Source organism: Malaya genurostris, chromosome 1, assembly GCF_030247185.1.
Source record: "Malaya genurostris strain Urasoe2022 chromosome 1, Malgen_1.1, whole genome shotgun sequence".
NCBI lineage: Eukaryota > Metazoa > Arthropoda > Insecta > Diptera > Culicidae > Malaya > Malaya genurostris.
This window is the reverse complement of record NC_080570.1, coordinates 165,983,596-166,007,328: the sequence shown is the minus strand read 5'-3', so window position 1 is coordinate 166,007,328 and position 23,733 is coordinate 165,983,596. Positions and strand designations below refer to the sequence as shown.

Sequence of the window (23,733 nt, the reverse complement as noted above, 5' to 3'; positions counted from 1 at the left end):
CGAATACTTTAACCAAAGGAATTCTAGTTTACTTTCTGACAAGAGAAGTCATTAAATAGGCGTCGAGCTGATTAAAGTGGATCGTTTTTCAGATTCAATCCTTTTATTGGGTTGAAAGAAAGCCAGGAAAAAAAATAACATTGTGGATTGGCGGTTTACTGTTTTATTTTATTGTGATCATTGAATAAAATATAATACATTATTGATGTTGAAGTTCTGACCTACATAAATAGTTGGAGTTGTATGAGTCTGCATCTTAATTCCTATCAAAATATAAATTAAGTAGTTTAGTTGTTCAATCTCGTCTTATGCACTCTGTACTGGGAGCAAACGCACAGTACGCATCACAATTTTCGTAGGTATTCCTAGTTTATGGAATAAGACAAATGCCATGAATAAACGAAACAAATCGTTTGAATTGTCTCGAGCGACAATTCGAGGGCACTCGATATCAGTATAGTACAAGTCTTTGTATACGTACGCCTAAGTAACCATTTTTGCTGCCCACGAGAACAAATGATCGAATAATACACTTGAGCTACATTCCGCAAAATTGTTAAATCTATCCTTTATCAGTCATGTATCCGATTAACGATGTCTCCTTAGTGGAAAGTGATAACTGAAATCTTCAATTGTTGTCTGCTATAGACAACCAAGATCACGATAAAAACAGGAGACATCTGCGAAAACACAGTTCGAAATAGGATGCATGTCAACTGAAATTCAAATGGAACCGTCGAAAAAATCTGACATGTAGCTGGACAAATTATAATGAGTCGCGAGTTGAAGAATAATGGCGTGATACAAATGAACGGTAAACTTTCAAATACTTATATGTAATGAGCTATCATTAAAAATGTATTTTTATTCGCATCTTATACCAATCATTGAAACATGAGGTACAGTAAAATTTAATACTGCATTCAATATGCTTAACGCCATTGTCTTGTGAATGAATTGTCATAATGCGTTTAAATTCATCAAGTTAGCATTTTCCTGATCCGGTATATTAAAAAAAAATCTTCAATTGAGTTGAAAAGTTTTATTCTATTTCAAATCGTGGTTAATGGAAAATAATCTTCTCCGATTACGAAAATGTACTTTTATATTGTGCAATCTAATATTAATGTGAATCTTAAGAACAATTACTTTGAGAGCGCTGCAATGGAGCGAGAAGCAAAAAAATCATTGATCCGTTAATTGATGTCATGACACAAGTGAAACTCCTCTGCATTTCAATTCATTTCGAACGATTCCATTTGAATCAATATTTACCCTGGAAATTTTGCCACTGTTTGTCGGTGCTGGATGTTCGCTGCAGATATCTCTGGTTTACTTGCTGTCTTTATCTAGCGGTCTTGTTTCGCTCTTTACAATTGTTTTATCGGACCCCGAATAGGAATTGTTATTACTTGGCTTATTTCTAATGTTTCATCATCTCAAGGATTCATGTTGGTTTGGGTGCTAAACTACTAGTCTATAGTATAATTAAAAATGGGAGAGGACAGGGTAGGTTTTTATAGAACTTAGTACGGTGTATGCCTTGGTTGACGATTTCCACCACCTCCGCCACCTCGCTGCTTGCCTCCCTGGTAACCACCGGCACCTGTTGATGGAACAAAAATGGAAACACACATATACAAATTAGTCAATATAAACTTTTTCTTAAAAAAATATAGTTCTAATAAGGAGCTTTATTCTTAATGCAAGTTCAGTTTTCAAATAAAACCATTCGATATCCAAATGGTTTGAATATATTCTCACGCTACGAATTTCGTTGGTTGAAGGGTTATCTTAAAACTATTTTCATGGCGCTCTGGAGGTACTTTGGAGATAACGAACAAATGGAAAACGGGGGTTGTTTTAAATTCTGTGATAATTGGAATTTAAAGCAAAAAAATTCAATTTAGATCTTGAACACTACAATGGTTATTATTGCGCTTTACCTTAATGGTAGAATGCACTAGGTTTTAGTAGAGAAAAATAATAACACTAATAACACTCAAAAGCAACCACAAAAAATACTCTAATGGGTCGATGTTAAATATACCAAACACCACAACAGATTAAAATCACTTAGCTGATAATTGCACAGATTTGAAATTTTACATAGTTAACATGCCAAGATCATTTTATCGAACAATCCGATGTGGTGCAAGCGTTTGGAAGCAACAAAAATGGAATGAAGACATTTTTTTTTTCAAAGTCCAACTACCTTTACCCCCACGAGGGCCAACAGGTCGACCTCCATTCATTCCGTAGCCGTCATTGTAACCTCCGTAATAGTCGTCTGGTTGAGGAATATAAACAAGGGGAAGCAAAGAAAAATGAGCTGATTCCTATATTGTCAAAATTTGTTTGTAAATTGACTACAAACAATCCGAACAATACGCTTGGTACTAGAGATAATAAAACTAATGAACTTAAAATTGTTACAGAGCAAACTGCACTGTTTTGCAAAACTGTGTAATCCTGCCTGCAAGACTATATTGCCGTTCGAAGTTTCATGATCCCTTATACATAAAATAAATTCCACAGGATATGGAACAGTAATGCGTAGAACGGCAGTATAAAAACTCAGCATTTAAAAATTATAGAATTTAAACAAGATTCCGTCTGTTCGAATTGGTTTTCAGAACTGCACTACATCATCGTTGTACCACGACGTTGTACAATTTGTGCAGTGCTATATAATTTTACCAAGAGAATTTTTTGATAATTGATAAATCATCATATTCAATTGACTCAGATCTGATTCAATTGATGAGAAATATAAATTAAACCAAGAATCACGTTATACCAGATAGTTTTGTTCACGTAGCATTCGTTAAAAAAATAACTGCGCATTTAAAAAAAAAGAACTATTTTAAATTATTGGCACTTTCTAGAAAATTGATGTTGAAAATAAATTTCCTAGAATTGAATTTTTTTTGCGAGAAAATATTTTTGAAGAAAAAGCATTGACATTTGAACAACAGCGAAGCATTAGGATAGTAAAACATTTTTATGCCTGCAGTTTATAGATAGGCAATATAGTCAAACTTAGTTCAATTGCTACTTGGTATCATTCGAAAGGAATAAATGCCAACGCAAAAAATCGAATTGCAGTGCAGTTCAGCCGTAATTTTAGTATTGTCCTATTTCCCTAAAAATATCATGATCAATCAAATTCGTTCGATGGGTGGAAAACAGAGAGGGTACTTTCTCGTCATTCGGTAAATCTAGTTGATATGAAAAACACATTAATTTTCTTTTCACAGATTTTCTGCTCTGTTTACATTTATTGCTCCTTTTCTATACCGTCTCACCGATCATGCTAATGAACAAGTAGTTATGGTTATCTATTATTTGTTTAATTTCAATTTGGATACACTTTTATCGGGCTTTTCCTCCACTCATGTTCTTTTTTGAAAATGTATTTTTCATATTCAATGTGTGTGCATAAGGCACCTTCTCTTACCGCATTTCCCCCCTCTGTTTTCCACTGATTCCACCAGAGAAATATTTTGTTGATTCCTCTGTTTCGTTTTCCACTTTAAATTATCGTATTATGGAAGCAAAAATTAACTCCTGTATTGGAAACTTTAAAATTAGAGGTATCAAAATATTAAAACTACCAATATTAAAAAAAATCTAAAACTACTTTTTGCTACCACTAAAAACCTTTACCAAAAGATACATCGTTTTAATCCAATTCACGAAAAAAACTTTTCAGAATCACGTAGTTTACTATCGAAAAATACAGACAGATTTAGACATACTTGTTCGTACATAATTTAATAGATGAAAGACGCGCGCATTCGAAATATGTATCAAACTGATTTATAAAAGAAAATTAGTTGAATATTTATACTTAGGAGAGAATCAAAACCACACTTAGAATTGCAAGTTTGTGAAAAACTAAAATTTCATTGAAAACCCTAGCTGGTGGTAGTGGTGGTAACAACAAGAGGGAAGATAGGGCATTACAAAAAACGAAACCGGCTTCACTAAAAGTAACACATTGATGTGTGCTTACAGTATAATAGCATTTAGAACTGAAACATAAAGGCATGCATGCGAAAACTATACTAATTATTTGAGAAATGTCCAATTGCAATGACAAAAATAAGAGCATATCTAAGTATTGTCTAATTACTACATTCACCTCATTTTGCAATTGGATTATTCTCATCGTCAAATTTAAGAATGGAGAAACATGAGTGCGTTTAAACTTTAAATTTCAAATATGAATGGTACTTTAGCAAACAAAAGTTTTCTATTGACTGGACACAATTGGGATCTCGTCGTCTGATCAAATGGGATTCTCAAAAATGTTTCGAACTTGCCACAAATTGCTACTTGTCTTCTTTGGGAATTCCTTTCTTATGCATATCTTTTCGTGTCCTTCAAGAAAGAACACTTCAACCGAAGACACATTGACGCACACAATGTTCCAATGCTTTTCTAAATTCACGCTCAAAGGCCTTATCACTAAGGAACTTAATTTGTATGCGTTCGTAAAAATAAAAGACTCCTCTAGTCTTGCTTTTCCCTATTTGATTTTCTATATCACAGGCGATATTTGCAGTCTGTTTCGTCCAATCTTCGCTTCGCTTGAATTCAATTTGAACGAACTGTGTGTACCCTACTCAAAATGAAAAAAAATCGCACCAGTCTTATCTAGCAGTAAAATCGAAAATAGATTAGAAACGATTTCACAAGTATTGATCATTTGATTTTTCTTTTTTCATATACTTTGATTTTTGCCTTTCTTCGCATTGCCCTTCTGCCAAATTTTGATGGAAAATTAGCGATTTCTTTTCTTCTGTTCAATTATTTCAAGAATAACTTTCCCCCAAGATGAGAACTAAAATCTGTGGAAAAGGCAGAAAAAACAACAACCATTAACATTAACAACACTTTTTCTTAATGTAAGAAACAGTTGACCAAAATAAGCGAACCGTTTGAATTATTTTCGATTTACTTTTAACTAGGAAAATGTTTGCACTGATCATGGAAGTGTTCTTATGCTGTCACGGAAAATATATTGCAAATAAGGCGACGCGCGGCTCAAAACAAAAACCAAAGAACTTTTTTTTTAATTTGGCAAGAATAAACCACTGCTTTGAAAATGCGTTGAAATATTTAAAAATCACAATTGCGAAAATAGTAGAAAAAATATAATTTAAATCGTATTTATGGAACATTCAAGGGTAAAACAATTTTTAACCACGGAAAAAATTAAATGCGCGCGTTGACCATTCATTGAACTAGGTGCATTTTCTTATTCGCAACTGAATAACTAAAACAAAAACTGCTATTTTAGAACCAAATGCTAATCTTGAACCGTTTTTTTTTTTCACATAACACACATTTCAAGATTAATGCGCGTGCATTAACAAACAGTAAAAGTTAATATACGGTAACTATTATTCAACTTAATTGGTTTTGCTTCTAATTCTGAGGTATTCTTTGTTCAAACAAAATTTGTGGAAAAGAAATATGATTAGTTTTAGAGGTGTTTTGAAACTCTCTTATCTGAAAGTCAACTTATGCTCTAAATTTAACTTTTGTTTACTTTGAACCCATACGACTCTTGATTAGTTTAAAATTTGAAATGTTTGTACGTTAACACACCTCCATTCGAAAATGTATAGAACGAGTGACTTAGCAATATGTTTAAATTAAACATGTAAAAAGTAATAAGATTAAAAAAACCCAAGAAGAAGCCTAATTATGGTGTTTCTGTGAATGGTTGTTGAATTTACCGTAGTGGGAGTAATCATAACCGTTGTAGCCCCATCCCCAATCGCCATAATAGTCACCGTATCCACCATATCCGCCTTGACCGTATCCGCCGCCGTATCCTTGTCCACCCCAGCCTTGTCCATAACCTGAAATTTTATAATGAAAGACACTACTATTAAACCTATTATCATTTGATAATTCGACGGATTTCACCTTTGGGTCCTCCCGGTCCCCCGCGTCCACCTCGCATGCCCCGTGGTGGTGGACCACGCATGCCACCTCGCCCACCCATTGGGCCTCCCATCTGCATATTATCGGGTTTTGGAGTAGCTTTCTTAACGTCCACTTCCTTGCCAGATATAGTCTGTTTGGGCGTCTTCAGCAGCTCATTTACCACCTGCTCCGAATCGAATGTGATGAAACAGAAACCTTTTCGTTGATTCTTCTGTTTATCGAATGGCATTTCAACATCAACAATCTATCAGTTAAAAAATCCTGGATTAGTTATCGAGTCTGAAGGAATATCGATCTGTGTGAGCAAGCGTGACCACATCAGTAAGTGGGTTAAATTGATTAAATCATTTTCAAGCTCATAAGCAGAACTGATCAAAACATTCATCATAGAATGAGATACTGTGAAAATAAAACAAACGGTGTACTCACGTTGCCAAACTGTGAAAAGAATGTCTTGATCTCATCGTCACTGATTTCGGTGGTTAAACCACCAACGAAAATTTTACCATGGCGGGCTTTGGCTTTCTTCGGGTCGACCTTCTTATTGTTAATGACGTGATCACCAGCCGCAACGACTTTATCAATCGATTCGGCACTTTTGTATACTATGAATGCGAATCCACGCGAACGGCCGGTGTTGGGATCAGTCTTGACATTTATGCTTTCAATTTCGCCATATTGTCCAAAATGTTCCTTCAGTTCCTCTAATGATTCACAATGCATTGATATAAAAAAAAAACATTAGTTAATCGACATTAATTTAATATTGAAAGGTAAACTAACAGAACATAGGAAACGAATAGAAATTAAAGCGATAAAAAATAAAGATAGTGAATCAGAAAGAAAAAAAAAAAGAACGGAGTATATAAGGAAATATGAAACGAGAATATTGTTTAAGCATAATATAAAAAGGAAAAAAGTATATTACTGTCTGATGTTTCCCAACTAAGTCCACCAACGAATAATTTTCTGGAATGTGATGAAAGTTTACGAATTAGAATTGATCCTTGAAAGTTCTATGTATTTTGCTTATTCAAGCTATTCTAGAAAAAAGTTGAAATTTTATTAATGTCAAGTTGATACAAGTTACTTCATTATACGCATATTTCAAAAGTAATACAATCATACAATAGTTCTATTATTTATAAGTACAATTTATTTCTTATACCGGTGAAATTTGGAAAATCGTTACTGCTAAGGATTTGCTTTCTTTTAGTTCTAGAATTTAACACTAAACGTACATTTGTCAACATCTTTTGGACTGATAATAATGCTATATAAATTACCGTCTAACAAATCAAAAGAAAAAGCACATAAATAGGGGCAATGAAAAATTAAACAAAATGCAAATAGGAAAAAAAATAAGTACAATTATTCTCCTGTAAAGAATAGTCTCTGAAGGAAGCTCCGGAGATTGGTTTTGATTTTGTTTGTCCAATAAGTGATATGTTGAAAACAGTTTTGGTATTGATTTATTTGGTTTATAGTATAATAAATACCATCTTTCATCTCTTGAGTCTCTCGCACAGCCTGGTGCAGAATCCCACATGTCTGTCTCTCTCAGCTGTCCATTCTTGTCTCACAGAGGCTATTGGGTCTCTGTCACTATCAACAACCTGCCGGAGAGGAACAAGGTTAGTCGTTCACTCTTAGACACAACAGGAGGATCGATCCTAGTAGGATGTTTTGGCTTCTTTGAGTTGTTTATTCAAGAACAAAAATCTATTCTTACGTGATTTTCTTTTGGAAGCATTCGAGAGATCTGACCAGTGGAGGAACTATTTGAAATCGTTCTCGATACGTTATTTTGTCGACAGCAAGATTAACAAACTTGAAACTTAGAGTAGGTAAAGTTATAATTATCAATAGTATGTACTAATAAAATGACTAGCAGACCAATTATAAACGTACTTTGAAACATGTTTGTGGGAACCATGTCAACATACATCGATTACAGCTTTTTTTGTCTAAAATATATCATTTACTATTGGCCTGTTTTGTTTACAATTTGAGAAAATTAATCTTACGGAAAGCATGCTGAAGTATATAATATGACTCTACATTTCTTGAACAGCAAACAATCGCACTGGCAGAAGTCGTCATCGATCAATCGCAGCACATTAGAAACGTATGTGTGTATAAGCCATGGAAATATGTGTGCCAACAACTCTGACTCTATTGCAATACAAAATAGATGTGAATCGATAACGCTGATGCCGGCATTTTCTACCTTCTGCGTATTTAGTAGACGTTGTTCCGCGAATGACTAAAGGTTTTCTGTATCACACACGCACACAAACACTATTCGGAAAGGCGGAAATTTACTTCTTTGCATTCGCCGGTCGGAAGAAGCTTCTTGGCTGAGACGATCGTGAGTAAAAAGAAAACGGGACTTTCAAAACCGCTTACACGTAAACCTGATATAAGAAAGCGCACCGAAAATAAAGAGCAAAGTGAACGGCGACACATCCGCCATTTTGGAACGTTTGATACGAACACGCGTCCCGCCGACTTGAACATTAAAATTAACCTAGCAACTAAATGACTGAATTTACGTTTTAACTTCAAATTAAATTCAACGACCTACGACGCCATATCGAAAGAGAAAAAACCGACTTACGAGCGCATCAATTAGAAATTGCTTAAAACGCTTCTTCCTCTGAATCTCTATGGCAACATATGGACGTAATCATATATATTGAATGGAACAAAATTCCGCTTACCTGTCATCATCCCGAACCGGAGTGCTTTCTGCACCATTTTCCTGCTTTTCTTCACCATTCTGATCGATTTCTTGGCCGTTGCCGTTCATTTCTTGATCCTGATTATCGGCCATTTTACTTTTTCGCTAGCTTGAGGTACCTTACACTTTAGATTTTCTGTGCAAAAACTGTTGATTTTTACTTAAAAACACTTCTCTTCGAGGGAACAAACTAGTTAAAAGTTTAAAAAGTTATTTTTTTTAATAAATCAGAGATCTAAAAAGCACTTTATCATTAACGCGATTCTAACGTACGATCGCGTCTGACTCCAGCAATGAACCCGAAGAGAAAGAATACTGCCTACTGACCGAGGCGAGTGTTCGCTTCCCTTATGTATATTGAATAGGTAGTCGATTGACACAAAACCGCGTTGGTGTTAGTGAGGTAAAAGAGTACGTCACAGGTAGAGATTTGCCGAAAACACCTCACTCAAGCCTCAAACAACCAAGTAGTACAAACAAAATGGCAATCCATTGGTAAAAATAAGCACACAACACTTATTTTACGTTTCATATGACGTAAAAACATTAACCATTGTGATGCAGATATCAAATAAAGTTTGATTGTGTGAGGGTTCACCTTCATGTTCAATGATTGCTTCCGTTTTGAACATGAAAAAAAACTTTTACTTGATAAAAATTATCAAGCTAGGCCTTACACTGAAAACAATGATATTGTAGTTCCAACTACGCTGTCATGATAGAAGAAATAATACTGAATAGCGGCCCTTACACGATCATTAAAAGTGTCATTACTAAAAAGGAATGGCACTTTTAATGATCGTGTAAGGTCTACGAGTTCAGTAATGATGGAATTGTGGATTTTCCATCATTACCAACATTATTTCTTCTTCTTATTTTTTTTGTGGAAGTGATGAATATCTTTAGAACTATACGCGAAAAAATGACAAAGTGTAGATTTAAATTGTTAATAGTTCATTAACCTTAACGTTTCAATGGCAAATCAAATTTATTTTCAGCTAAACGAAAATAAAAATATTGCTATTGCTGGAGTAGTTACAAATACTCATCATTAATAATGAACGTGTAATGCTAAAAAGTAATGATGTACAGTAATGCAGTAATGACGAGCGTTTGAGCAGAAGTGTCATTACTTAGTAATGACACTTTTAATGATCGTGTAAGGGCCACTAATGAATTGCCATATTTACCATGAATAATAACGAATCTACCATAACTTCTTTGAAGCTACAATGCACTCCGATGAAATATTAATTGTAGCTTTCACTATTTTTCACGGTAAATGTTACTTCATTTTCCAATTTAATACAATAACAACACACTTAAATTTATTAACTGAGTCTCGGCAAAAAAAATGCCGAGATTCGCACAACCGAGTAATCAGCAATCATCTCGGCAAAAATAAAATTACTGAGCGTCTCAGCACCCTCAAATTTGACAAACGTCAAATATTGCCGAAATCGTCAGCATAAGATTTACTGTTTGCTCAGTTAAACGTTCACTGAATATTCGGCAATCCAATAAAACGAAAAAATGAAAAAAATTAAATTACCGAATCATCAGTAATTAAACATCTAGTCGATTATTTTGTTTGTGATTTCTCAACATTATAAACACGTCATGCAGGATCAAAAATTCATTTTATTAACATTTAAAGGAGGCTCACAAATTTGTTGACAGTAGCGCTCAAAGCCTCTACCTGAAAACATGTAGCATAAAAAAAATAAAAAAAAGTTTGTCGGAAGGCTCGCATTTAGCGGCCCCTTCACGATCATTAAAAGTGTCATTACTAAGTAATGACACTTCTGCTCAAACGCTCGTCATTACTGCATTACTGTACATCATTTCTTTTTAGCATTACACGTTCATTATTAATTATGAGTATTTGTAGCTACTCCAGCAATAACAATAGCAATATTATTATTTTCGTTTAGCTGAAAATAAATTTGATTTGCCATTGAAACGTTAAGGTTAATGAAATATTAATAATTTAAATCTATACTTTGTCATTTTTTCGCGTATAGTTCTAAATATATTCAGCACTTCCACACAAAAATAAGAAGAAGAAATAATGTTGGTAATGATGGAAAATCCGGAATTCCATCATTACTCGTGTCATTACTGAACTCGTAGACCTTACACGATCATTAAAAGTGTCATTACTTTTTAGTAATGACACTTTTAATGATCGTGTAAGGGCCGCTTTTGATACCGAATACTGTAAAAACCATGCAAAGAGTTTTAAATGTTGACAGTATTTCGGGTCCTATGGGAATTATTACATCTCTCCAAACTAATCACAAAAACACTCATTTTTCAGAGCTATTTTTGATAAGACTCGGAAAATCCTCCGAATTTTCCAGCCATTTTCACCCTGTAGATAGATAAAAGTATTTCAAAGGTCTGTATGTTTTTGGTTTTGACAAATTTTTCAAAATTTCCTAAAACCACCCGCGCGCATGGTACTTGGATGATGGCCTTAAACGCTGAAACCACTGGAAATCCAGTCAAAAATTCATAAAACGTTCCTTTTGCGCGATGATCGCTCCTTACTTTTTTAGTTCGAATCCAGAGGTTTCTTATGTACGTTCTGGTTTCGTCCGAAGGAACAGAAAATTTCAACTCATTCATCTGTAATTTTAGAATCTTAGCATTTGGAACATACATTTATCTATATATAATTAAATCTTACCAAACTATCAACATCCTCCATATTTTCTAGTAAATCAGCTTGGTTCATTTCAGACATTTCGTCGATGTTTTGTTTGTTAAGCGATCTGTAAAACAACCGTTCATCTGATTTTTTGCAAAGTATTACATACGGTAGTGAATTTTCCCCGCGTGACGACCGTTACCTCGACCATTTTTATAGAACCACAACGCCTGAAATGATGTATCGGTTTCTTTAAAAATTTCAATTCTAGGAAAAAGGAAACGTTGCTGTAATCAGTGTCAGGAATGCCAAGTGAAATCTACAAATCAGTGCACAGTTTTTTATGCATGGTTCGTAATTCGATCCAAAAGATGTCTCTCTGTTACGAATATTACGGTCATTAATATTACTGAAGTGCATGTTGTCTAATGAATGCTGATTAATAATATGGCGCTTCAATGATTTGAAATGATCGTACCGCGACTTGCATTTTGCGAATGTGCGATCGTAAAAAATACAATTTGGATTAAAATGCTTATTTCGGATATGATGGTTTATACGACGACACGACCTGCCACTCGGTATCGTAAATTGAGCTAACCCTCAGTAACTGGTAATGTCAAAATGTTGGAACTGGCAACACAAGTTGGTAAATTATTGATTTTGAAAAACAGTTACCAGTAGCCTTGGTAACCACAAAAGAAATGTAAACAAAAACAAGAGATTCTCACTTAAAACGAAACCACTGAGTGTAGTTGGCCCGCTGGCAGGTCTTAAATTTATTCTTTCAGAGATCTGCCATAGCTGCATAATCTGCCATAGTGATTGTGTCGTATGCCGCCTTGAAGTCAATGGCGCGTTGTATTCTCGACACTTTATATACAATTCAGCCCTTGAATGAATTATTGTTATTTTTTGCAGTTTTTTGTAAGATTTTTAATAACCATGAAATGTGGAATTATTCCACAACTGTTTCAAACTGTTTGTTTATTTATTCTGGTGCTCCTTGGTAACTAGTTCATAGCAACTTAAACAGTGTTGCTCGAATAGTTAGTTTTCGTCATTTTCAAGGGGTCGCTATATTTATGGTAACTGGTGGTAAATCGCTCACGAACACTTTTTATTCCGATTTTTCTTCGGAGTGTCTGGTCGTGTCGTCGGTTTATATGTCGCTGAAATTCTTCAACATATCCCATGATGACTTCACGACAATAGAAACATGTAATAGAAGTTGCTTTCTATAAAAAAAAGAATGTGTTGCAATCGTACTTACTGAATAGATCGTAGATTCTTACGTCTTCCTTTCTAACAGTTTCTAAAATATTATCCATTTTTTCACTAGAGAATTTCATCAGTAAATAATCGCACAATGCGAAGCGAAAATGTAACGCAGCAATAAATGACAGCTGTCGAGCTGAATCTCGAAATTCTCGCTGCTTAAGAGTGCGCGTGGTATAAAGTATCTATAACTTATTGGTATCTTGTAGTATGTTGATGTTATGTTGTTGTTCGCAAGCTGTATTGAATATTTCAGAATACGAAAACAATTATTGCATTGTTGAATTTAGTTTATTTTGTGTTTAAATTTCCTTTAGGCATTTTCACTAATCTTGCTGCTAACACTGCGAAATATGATGAGAATAAACGGCTATCCGCATTAGGCCGATCCGACCGATCCGACCGATCCGAGCTCTCCGGCGTTGACTTTTTCTCTGATTCGGCTATGGCTGAGCTGCACATGCACACAGCTGCATGTGCAGCTAATGCGGACAGCCTTTAACCCTGTGGTAACGAAAACAGTACAAAACCAAAAACGTCGTCCCAGACTCAAAGCCAAGCGCGTTAAGCAAGCTGTCTTGTCTATCTGCATTTGTTGCAAATACCAGACGGCTACCAAAATTGATTCAGTGATGGTTGTCAAATCCAATTTGACAAAACAAAGTCGCCTGTATCTAAGCCGAGCGTTATCATCTTCTCACCTTCGCTGAAAATGTCAAAGATTTCAATGTGGAAAAATCATGGTGGATGGTGGAGTCATTCACACGTAACGTCACCGTCACGGAACGTCTTGACGGACGGAGCGTGTGAACGTTCCGGTAAAGAAAGTCTTAAACTAATTTTGACGGAAGCTGACGTTCCGGTGATGGTGACGGAAGAAGGCGGACCGTCTGAATCGCACATAAAACGTACACCGAAGATAATTCAGCTGTTTCTCAAAGATGGGCGAATCTTACCAAAGTAAACAAATAGAGTTTCTCTCACCTACCAATAAATGCTTCAAAATCCTACAATTTTGCCTAAAAATTTGTATTCTACAAAAAACTTCATCTTAATAATACAATGAACAATAAAGGGCGAAATTGTCAACCAACCGCTATACGATTTAGAATGGCATTACTTAGTAATAATTAAAAATGACATTAATAATTCTCGTGACATTAGCGGCCCTTACACGAGCGTTATTTTTGTCATTTTTAATGATGACTAAGTAATTATGTATTTCAAATTCAAATTTTCTCATCTAATACAATTGACGATATTCAGCACTTCCACAAAAAAATAGGAAGAAGAAATAATGTTAGTAATGATGAGAAATTCGGAATTCCATCATCACTCGTGTCATAACTGAACTCGTAGACTTTACACGATCATTAAAAGTGTCATTACTTTTTAGTAATGACACTTTTAATGATCGTGTAAATGCCGCTATAGAAATCTCGTCATTACTGCACAATTACACGTTCATTAAAATGATATTATTTTTTAGTAATGACATTTTTAATGACTCGTGTAAGAGCAAATTCAGCAGCCAGAAGTTCTATATGGAAGATCTATAATAGAGCAGAAACTGGAACAAATGTATCCTCAGAGCAAATTCAGCAGCTAGAAGTTCTATATGGAAGATCTATAATAGAGCAGAAACTGGAACAAACGTATACCCAAGCCGTTCTTGTTTTATTTATTCGACCAGTTCTGTCAAATTTAAAACTGGTCTACGATGCCGTTCTATTTTTTTGTATATTTGAAACACGAGTGAAACACTGCTGGGGTTGCCAGTTTTTCTTGTTATAAAATTTCATATTTAAATTTTGTTACTGGCATAAATTATGCATCTAGGACTAGAACACTACTGAATATGCCCTCAGCAAACCGTTCTAGTTTTATTTATTCGACCAGTTCTTCTGTAAAATTTAAAAGTCTACGATGCCGTTCTATTTTTTGTATATTTGAAACACGAGTAAAACACTGCTGGGGCTGCCAGTTTTGCTTGTTATAAAATTCAGATTTAAATTTTGTAACTGACATAAATTATGCATCTAGAACTAAAACACTCCTGAGAGCAAATTCAGCAGCTAGAAGTTCTATATGGACGATCTATAATAGAACAGAAACTAGAACAAACGGATCCCCAGCAAGCCGTTTTAGTTTTATTTATTCGACCAGTTCTTCTGTCAAATTTAAAACTGGTCTACGATGCCGTTCAATTTTTTGTATTGTCGCTGCAGCACTAATCTGCAATTCGCTGGACAGTCCAGCGCAGCGACGTTGCCGAGCGACGTCAGTTGAACTGCCATTTCCTATACATCAACTGATAGAATCATGTTACTTTACACATATTTTGTTGTCTTGTTTATGAACCACGTGCTTCAACATAAATGAATACATTGTCTTGCCTCCACTATCGAAGCACATAACGATGGAATATTACTTTCTGAATGCTCTTAAAGTTGATAATGTATGTTCGGGAATCAATGGGTTTGATACTGAACGTTACAAGGGAGTGAATTTTCGTACAATTATGAATGATTAATATATCGCATGACAGTCTACATACCATTGGTGCACAGTGAACTTCGCTGGAGCTAGAGTGCCTATAACCAGAGTGACGACATCTCATCCGTAATGCTGGCAACAATTCAAAACATTCCATTAGCTTTACATTGAATTGACAGGTCGTTTGCTCGTTTGGAACTGGGAGCTGTCATTCCAAACGAACAGCTGTCGCCACCAGGGCTTGTATTGTGAATCCTCAAACGAACGAAGCAACAAAAAATATCTGCTGTGAACACTTTGCTTGACATAGCTGAATGAGAGACCTATATTAGAGAGAAACTGGATGCGTGAGAGTATATGCTACTGAGCAGACCAATTCCCCTTGCCAAGTAAATTGTCTGTGCTCTCATTCTCAGTTAACACATGAACTAAGCAATCCATGACAATCTAATGAAATGAAGGGTTCGCTCTCGTTAGTATTGTACGAGAAAGAAGACCTTGCCTCACGGTGTGCTACAAGACGCGAAGCAACGTCATATAGGCAATGTTTACGGTTTATTTTTAAAAAGTAGGTTTACAGAAATCATTTTTAACATAATGTTCGCATTCCAAGACCAAATTTGATCACAGTCTGTTTGAAGACTTTAAACATTTTATAGCAGAAATTTTGCATTTGAGCCCATTTTCAAAACAATCGATTTGTTTCTTGGCAGTTTACACTGTGTATATATCCTAGAAACACTAAAAGCAATGTTCTTTAAATTAATATTCATCGGAACTAAAAGTTATGAAACTAGTTTCCTCATAGGCATTTACAATATGAGAACCATTCATCAAATGCTAACCTCATGAAGCATAGGTCTCAGCAAGCGGGCATATTCATGAACTAATGAACGAACGAAGCAGCTCTCCTGGCTTGGGTTGCGCTGTGAATTCTACCTGACATACGAATGTGTGTGAATAGCACAGATGGTGAAACCCTTTCGTTCATATTCGTTGCTTCAATATGCAAGCCCTGGTCGCCACTCTGATTATAGTCACTCTAGCTGGAGCAACATAATCAGGCGAGAGAGGCGTCGCTTCCGATTTTTATCTGCATGCACAATATATTTGAAACACGAGTAAAACACTGCTGGGGTTGCCAGTTTCTCTTGTTATAAAATCCAGATTTAAATTTTGTAACTGACATAAATTATGCATCTAGAACTAAAACACTCCTGAACATGCCCTGAACATGCCCTGAGCCGCTATTCATTAAGGGCATATTCAGTAGTGTTTTAGTTCTAGATGCATAATTTATGCCAGTTACAAAATTTAAATCTGAATTTTATAACAAGAAAAACTGGCAGCCCCACCAGTGTTTTACTCGTGTTTCAAAAGCAGCCCTTACACGAGACAATATTATTGTCAATACAAGGAGTATTGACAATACTTTTGATCGTGTAATGGAAACTTCATTGGATTGACGAAAATATTGTCAAAAAATCAAAACTGCTCATCAATCCGACAATACTTTCTCTCCAGAGAAGAAACTATCAAATATGTGCAATGAACTCTCCTCTCAATGTTTCAATGTTCCGTTGCAATATTTGAAGTTTCAAACGCTTGATTTGTTCGAAAAATGCGGACTCAAGTTACCAAGTCAATTGGATTGACGGTATTGACAATACTTTGGATTGACAATAATATTGTCACGTGTAAGAGCAAATTCAGCAGCTGCAAGATTCATATGGGTGGTTTATAATGTAAATGAAACTGAAACAAATGTATCCCCAGCAATCCGTTTTAGTTTTATTTATTCGACCAGTTCTACTGTCAAATTTAAAACTGGTATACATTGCCGTTCTATTTTTTCTATATTTGAAACACAGATAAAACGCTGTTGGGGCTGCCAGTTTATTTTGTTATAATTTCTAGATTTAAATTTAAAAACTGACATAAATTATGCATCTAGAACTAGAACACTCCTGAATATGCCCTAAGGGCTGCTAAATATACAAAAAATAGAACGGCATCGTAGACCAGTTTTAAATTTGAAAGAAGAACTGGTCGAATAAATAAAACTAGAACGGCTTGCTGGGGATACGTTTGTTCCAGTTTCTATTCTATTATAAATCTTCCATATAGAACATCTAGCTGCTGAATTTGCTCTAATGAGTGCGTTCAGTACCACTATCCGTGTTACTAGTCACAATTTTTTTTACAATTCGACATGATGTTGTTTATGATATTCCGGATATCATGTCAAAATGGCGTCGACATTAAATTACATGCGGGATATCGTGATATGGCACATATCAAGAATATCCGCATAACACTTGATATCAGCGCTGTTAACGTACTATTGAACGAGCAAGATATATTTGATCTATTCTATTGGCATATTGTCGCAAAACTGAAATGCAGTGGCGCTGCTTGTTTAGAGATGTTACTTTCAGCAAGAGCTGTCAAATCGGTAGGAAAATTTCTAATTACTCCACCTTTTAAACGATTTCTTATGAAAACGGGCAAATTCAAATAAATAACAAATAAAGTATCCAAAATAAATAGTACTCGATTGCTATACATTCTAGTACCATCATTCTAAATTACCATTACATTGGTTTTTGTTTTAAAAAAATGTTGAACCGAAAAAACCTAACCTTACCCAATTTCACACATTTCTGAAGATTTTCCATGTTTATTCGTAATTTCCACTAAAAAAATTAGTGGTAATCACTTTGGAATCGATTTTCTTCTACTCCGAGTGTACTTTCATTGCTGATATCTATTTGTACTATTGAATAAACGATAAAAATGTTGCAAATCACTACTGTCGATATGAAATTTTCCGAAAGAATCCTGCTTTTCTTGGTTCCATTTTTCATTGGTAGGTGTCGCTACCGGTAAATCAGCTTTACGCCAATGTGCCAATCCTCCTAATACTAAAAGATACTCTAGCCAAAAAATATCAATATGATGTTTTTGATCTTTTGTGTTTTCTGTATATTACACATAAATCTGTATAAATGGCATCTCTGATATCTGGCAACTCTTCAGTATTCAATCAAAGAAGTGTTGGTGAAAAGTGTAATATAGCGCATTAAAAAAAGGAGAACAAAAAATCGGGATTGTAGTTTCATCCGCATCTATTCTTTTTCTTGAAAGAAAAATTGGACAAATTTTCTTATTACATTGTAAGAAGTTTGTGTAACTGCAGGCCTTTTTCTCCAAACAATAAAAAACGCATTGCTGTTGAGTGGAGTTCTTCCGTATCATCTAAATTTTAAGAATCCATTTCGCAACCACAGAAAAAAGTGTGTTCACAAACCGTCCTGTGTGCCGTACTCAGAGCGAAAAGGTGAAGAAGGCGGAGCTGTCCCGGTTTTATCTGCAGTTAGAAGAAAAATAGCTTGTTCCTTGCAAATCGGATTTAGGCACACTTTTTCAGCAGCAGTAAAGGTGAGTTACAGTTTACCCATTTACCAGGTGCTTAGATTTGCATGATTTGTTGCAAAGACATGCCATTTTACGGAATATTTACACACATGATGGATGATGCCATTTTTAACCTAAAATTTCAACGTTTCGACTAAATCCAATCGGCAAAGAAGATATACTCATAAAGACATTTTGGGAGTTCAATTCGTTTGTTACAAGTTAATTACCGCATTAAATAGATATTTAGTACCCTTACCTCCACGTGTGTTGTATTAGGGGACGCCTGGTCTTTATAAGAAAAATTCGCGGACGCCATAAAAAGCACCTTCCAGTAGGCTTTTGCAGAACCAGAATCACACGCATACATGTGTAAAATCAATGCTTCCGCGTATACACTGGTAGAATTTTGCTTTGCATTTCAGATAAGCAATAGTGCGTAAGTCGCATTTTTTTAAATAAAAAGTTTCGGTTCTATGTAGATCACAGAATTAGGAATATTTTGAGCAAACCTGGCTGCATGTTCGATTAGAATCTTGTGTAATAAGTGAAAGTCCAGATTTCAGATATATAGCTAAAAACAATTCAATTCGTATCGACATCGAATTGATATATCTAAGAAATTTTCACATCTGAAGCGAAATTATAACATACAACTATAAACACTGCTTGCAAGAATACAATTTGCCATTCATTTCAATAACATTTGAGCTATGAAAGCAAACATCAAAAAGTTACGCCCAGCTTAATCATTGTTATATATTTGTTTTTTTTCAGGATCTTATTCACATATAGATTGTTTTTGGGAAATGGTAATGGAAGCACAACCATCGCCACAAAGCGTTGGCCGCGAATTCGTGCGCCAATACTACACTTTACTAAACAAGGCGCCTGATCATCTGCATCGGTAAAAAATAATACATAAAAATTGAATTTCATCTTATGAAATAATGATCTGTTTTGCAGCTTTTATAACAATTATTCAAGTTTTGTACACGGTGGCTTGGATTCCAAAAACCAAGAAGGAACACCAGTCGTCGGTCAAAAGCAAATTCATAACAAAATTCAACAGCTGAATTTCCGCGATTGTCATGCCAAGATTAGCCAGGTGGATTCGCAGGCTACACTTGGAAATGGCGTGGTTGTGCAAGTGACAGGCGAGTTGTCGAATGATGGTCAACCTATGCGTCGATTCACGCAAACATTTGTGCTGGCGGCACAATCGCCTAAGAAGTATTATGTCCATAACGACATATTTCGCTATCAGGATGTGTACTCCGATGATGAGCTTGACGAGAACGAGCGCTCTGGTGGGGAAGATGAAGGTGATATTGATAGCAATGTTGCAGAACATCAAACTGTTGCTCCTGCTGGTGTAGCCCAAGATATTGCTCATCAAACACAACAGCAGTCTCAACAACTATACTACCCACCCGGTGTGGTCAGTGCTACCCCAGCGGGGTTAATTTCTAGTTATGGTCCAACCCAGCAAGTTCAGCAACCGCACCAATTAAACGGAGTTCATGATGATCTGTTGAAAACGGTTCCACCGCAAACAGCAGTCAATATTCAATCAACTGGTGGTCATCCCCCAGTAGGTGCTGTCCATCTACAGACACCAATAATGCAACAAGTTCCCAACATTTCTACTGGAATACCGTCAGTCGATCCAATACAACATCTATCACAACAGCAGGTGGCTCCATCTCAACAAGCAGTACAGCAATTTCAACCACAGTCTGTTCCGCAGCAAATTCCTTCTCAATCAGTTCCGCCATTACAATCAACCCAATCGGGAATAATTCCGGAGCCTGAACCAATATCAAGTACTTTATCTATGAACGAAATAGACGCTGTTTTGCCCACTGTTAATGATCCCACTCCGGCTGAAGCTAGCGACTCTCATGATCTACACCATGTCGGGCATGGCACGTCAGATTTGATTGATCAACATCAAACGCAAAATGCACCGTTACAACAACAGCTTTCCAGTGAACCGAAGACGTATGCAAATTTAGTAAAATCCGGTGGAGCTGGAGTTAACAGCACTGGTCCATTAAGTTTCGCTTCAATTTCGTCATCCCACCACCACCATCAACAAACTCAGCATCAGAACCAGCAGGGCTACAGTAATTCTAATTCCACACGGCAGTCTGTTCTATCTCCACCACCTTCATCTTCACTACAGTCGTGTAGCTCTGTTAATAGTAACACTAGTGGCAGTAGCAATCTTGGCTTGGGCGTAAATAAATATGATCGTCAACCTCAGCAGGACCTGAGTGGTCAAAATGCCCCTATGCCACAACGCGTACCGAATCAACAGCGACCGATTCGTGGCAATGTCCCTTCCAGTGGTGGAAATCAATCAAATTCTCTCAGACAACAGGATAGTCGTCCGAGTTATCAACGGAATTACAACAATGATAACGAAGGTTTGTCTTCATAGGTTTCTTGAGCTTTTGTTATTTGAAAGTTCGTTTTCTTTTTGTAGAACGCCGCCAGAGCAGTAGTGCACAATTTGGTGATAATCATCAACTTTTCTTGGGTAACATTCCACACCATGCAACAGAAGAGGATTTAAAGACGTTGTTCAGTAAATATGGTACCGTTGTTGATTTGCGAATCCATTCGAAAGCAGGTCAAAAAATGCCAGGAGTTCGCGCTACACCCAATTATGGTTTCCTCACGTACGAGGACCCAGCTTCGGTACAGAATTGCCTATCGAATATGGTTAGTTTTCTACATAAAATTTGGTTTGAGAAAATGAAAAAAAAAACATTTTGAAATTTGCAGCCTCTTTACTTCCCGGAAAATTCTCCCGATGGTCAGAAGCTAAACGTTGAAGAAAAAAAGACAAGAATGCGAGGACCAGGCGAAACGGGTGGTCGTATCGGTAGTAACAATCTTAGCGGAAACGGTGGCAATGGACCACGGGGTGGCCCGGGTGGTCCAGGTAGTCAACAGCGAGGAGGCCCTGGTGGTCCTCCAGGTGGTAATATGAATCGTGGTGGTTCGGGTCAACGCGGATTAGGCGGAGTAGGTGGCGGAAGTGGACGTGGTGGATATCAACGTTCGGACAGAGGAAGCGTAACAGGAGGCGGACAACGGTCCGGAAATGGAAACGTAAGTAGAAGTTACTGGGGTAGTGCTAGTAGCACCTACGGAGGACGGCGTTAAAAAGTCGTCAGAATATTCTTAGTTCATCCAGATAAAATCAAACACTACTACTCGAAACTGTATTTGCCAACGATGTTTTTACTTTCCCTCGTTCTTGTATTTAAATTTGAAACAATTATCAAAATTTTGTTTATTTTTCTTTCGACACCTGTAGAATGTGATATAAATTGAAACAAAAATAGAAGAATAATTTATTGTCACAAATGTTATTTTTCATTTCATTGTCAAAAATGAATTAGAAATGTTTCCAAGAATAATACAATTACATTTATAATAAAAACGGTTTCTATTGATAAAAAAATCCGTTGTTTTTAAATCATTATTTGCTGATTCTTGTATCTGCTGCACCATCTGTTGTCAAAAATTGCTCGACATTCATCTCATGTAAAAAAAAAATCCATATCGTTCTCACAGGGAACCTCTTTTTCTTTTTCAGTATCATCAGTTGAGCCGCTAAATCAAGTTTCCAGTTCATTTGAAAAAAAAGGACAACTTTAACACCCGAGCAATGCGTCAGAATTATTGCGGAAAGTTTTCATTTCAGTAAAAATAAATGAACCATTAAACATGTGGAAGTCACTGATACAGAACGTAGTCTGTGCTACATAAAATTAAAAAAACGACTTAAGCAAAGGGCAAATTAGGCTAATCATGCAAAGGAGCAAAGTTGACAAGACATTTGTTTCTGCGAAATGAAAAGAATGAACACAATAATTTCTACTTAGAAAATGTGAGAAATAAAAGCAGATAAAATAATAGTTTAGTTTGTACACAACTAGGCAATATTTAGCACTTTTTGAAATCATGCTGATACCAGATAGGTTTTTTTTAATTGAAAGAATGCTTTAAAGGAAACTAATGGAACTCTAAGAAACTACCATTTACTTTTATATTATTTAAGGTATGGAGTGACAGTAAACATATTCCGATGCAAAATTGTGATCCATTACTCTCCCAGCTGAGCAACGTATCACTTGGTCAGCAATCGAAACATTTTATTTTACAAAATAACATGGAAATGGAAGCGTGGCGTAACGCAGAGAAATAAATTTCAATGCTACTCTCCCCATTGAAACCGAAAAGTAGTTCTGTCTGGTACAAGGAATTTAATTATTCTTTTTTTAACCTAATTTCCTCGTCAGGCATTTCAGAATAATGTTTATATCGTTTGGTAATTCTAAATAGTGCCTAGTGATATTCAGAGAGCACATGTGACGTGTGCCTTATTGAGTTTATTTCTGTTCCTTGAAATGAATTATCACAAGCCAAGCAAAACTGATAGGTATACTATATAAGGACATGTTTATTTTTTCATTGGACTTTTTTTTCTACTATGCGGTGAACGAGTCAATACCTACATCTTTGCAAAGAAGCAACTAAAAATGAAGCTTGAACAATATAAGAGGATATGATTTTTTAAAGGAAATACAAATTACGAGTGTGCAAAACAAAAAAAAAACTCCTCTATGATTGCATATTGGAGACGTAAATTATGTTTAGATAGAACTGTCATAAAAAGTACACCAAGTAATTTTGTTCAACTTTTACTTAGGATTTAATTTATTCTTCAATAATAATAATAATAATGATAAACTGAATATTAGTATAGTAGGTTTATGAAATAGTAAAAATAGTACCAACAAAAACACTTAACGAAAATCACTACCGCATCAACTGTTGTTTTTTTTTTCGAATGTATTGGCTACCCAAACAAATAATCAAGATCGAAGCCAACTGCAAGCCCGTCAAAACAGTGAATAATAAAAATATTTGACAAATTGACGTTTTTTTTGTTATTATTTTTTGTCTTTGTTATAACAGAATGAACTTTTCAACAGAGGCCCGGAGATTCATACACAATTCCATTCAGTTCGAGGAACTGAGAAAATGTCTGTGTGTGTGTACCAAAATCGGAGATGGCTGAACCGATCTTCATAAACTTAGATTCAAATAAAAGGTCCTCTAATCTCAGCCTGCTATTGAGTTTTATTAGGATTCGACTTCC

The 23,733-nt window shown here is 35.7% G+C and overlaps 2 protein-coding genes across 7 annotated transcripts; one reads left to right on the top strand and one right to left on the bottom strand.

Annotated features, from left to right (window-relative positions):
- Positions 1-147: 147 nt before the first annotated feature.
- Positions 148-9,038, bottom strand: LOC131426686 (RNA-binding protein squid). 5 transcript variants are annotated; one of them, XM_058589585.1, is made up of 7 exons: positions 8,688-9,038; positions 6,893-6,933; positions 6,394-6,668; positions 5,944-6,208; positions 5,808-5,876; positions 2,216-2,290; positions 148-1,606 (listed from the first exon to the last, which is right to left on the bottom strand). In XM_058589585.1, exons 1-7 carry the CDS (start codon positions 8,798-8,800, stop codon positions 1,527-1,529), a joined length of 918 nt encoding a protein of 305 aa, XP_058445568.1. In that variant the 5' UTR covers positions 8,801-9,038; the 3' UTR covers positions 148-1,526. The 5 variants fall into 5 exon arrangements, with proteins under 5 accessions (XP_058445568.1, XP_058445571.1, XP_058445567.1 ...); XM_058589588.1 differs by lacking the exon at positions 6,893-6,933 and adding an exon at positions 7,464-7,580 and having other exon boundaries at positions 5,751-5,876; positions 8,688-9,037; XM_058589584.1 differs by having other exon boundaries at positions 5,751-5,876; positions 8,688-9,037.
- Positions 9,039-18,203: 9,165 nt separating this feature from the next.
- On the top strand, positions 18,204-23,510 carry LOC131426685 (ras GTPase-activating protein-binding protein 1). 2 transcript variants are annotated; one of them, XM_058589583.1, is made up of 6 exons: positions 18,205-18,575; positions 19,329-19,458; positions 19,518-20,983; positions 21,043-21,281; positions 21,345-21,674; positions 22,165-23,510. In XM_058589583.1, the coding sequence occupies exons 2-6, from the start codon at positions 19,361-19,363 to the stop codon at positions 22,183-22,185; spliced, it is 2,154 nt and encodes a 717-aa protein (XP_058445566.1). In that variant the 5' UTR covers positions 18,205-18,575; positions 19,329-19,360; the 3' UTR covers positions 22,186-23,510. The 2 variants fall into 2 exon arrangements, with proteins under 2 accessions (XP_058445565.1, XP_058445566.1); XM_058589582.1 differs by lacking the exon at positions 22,165-23,510 and having other exon boundaries at positions 18,204-18,575; positions 21,345-21,879.
- Positions 23,511-23,733: the final 223 nt, after the last annotated feature.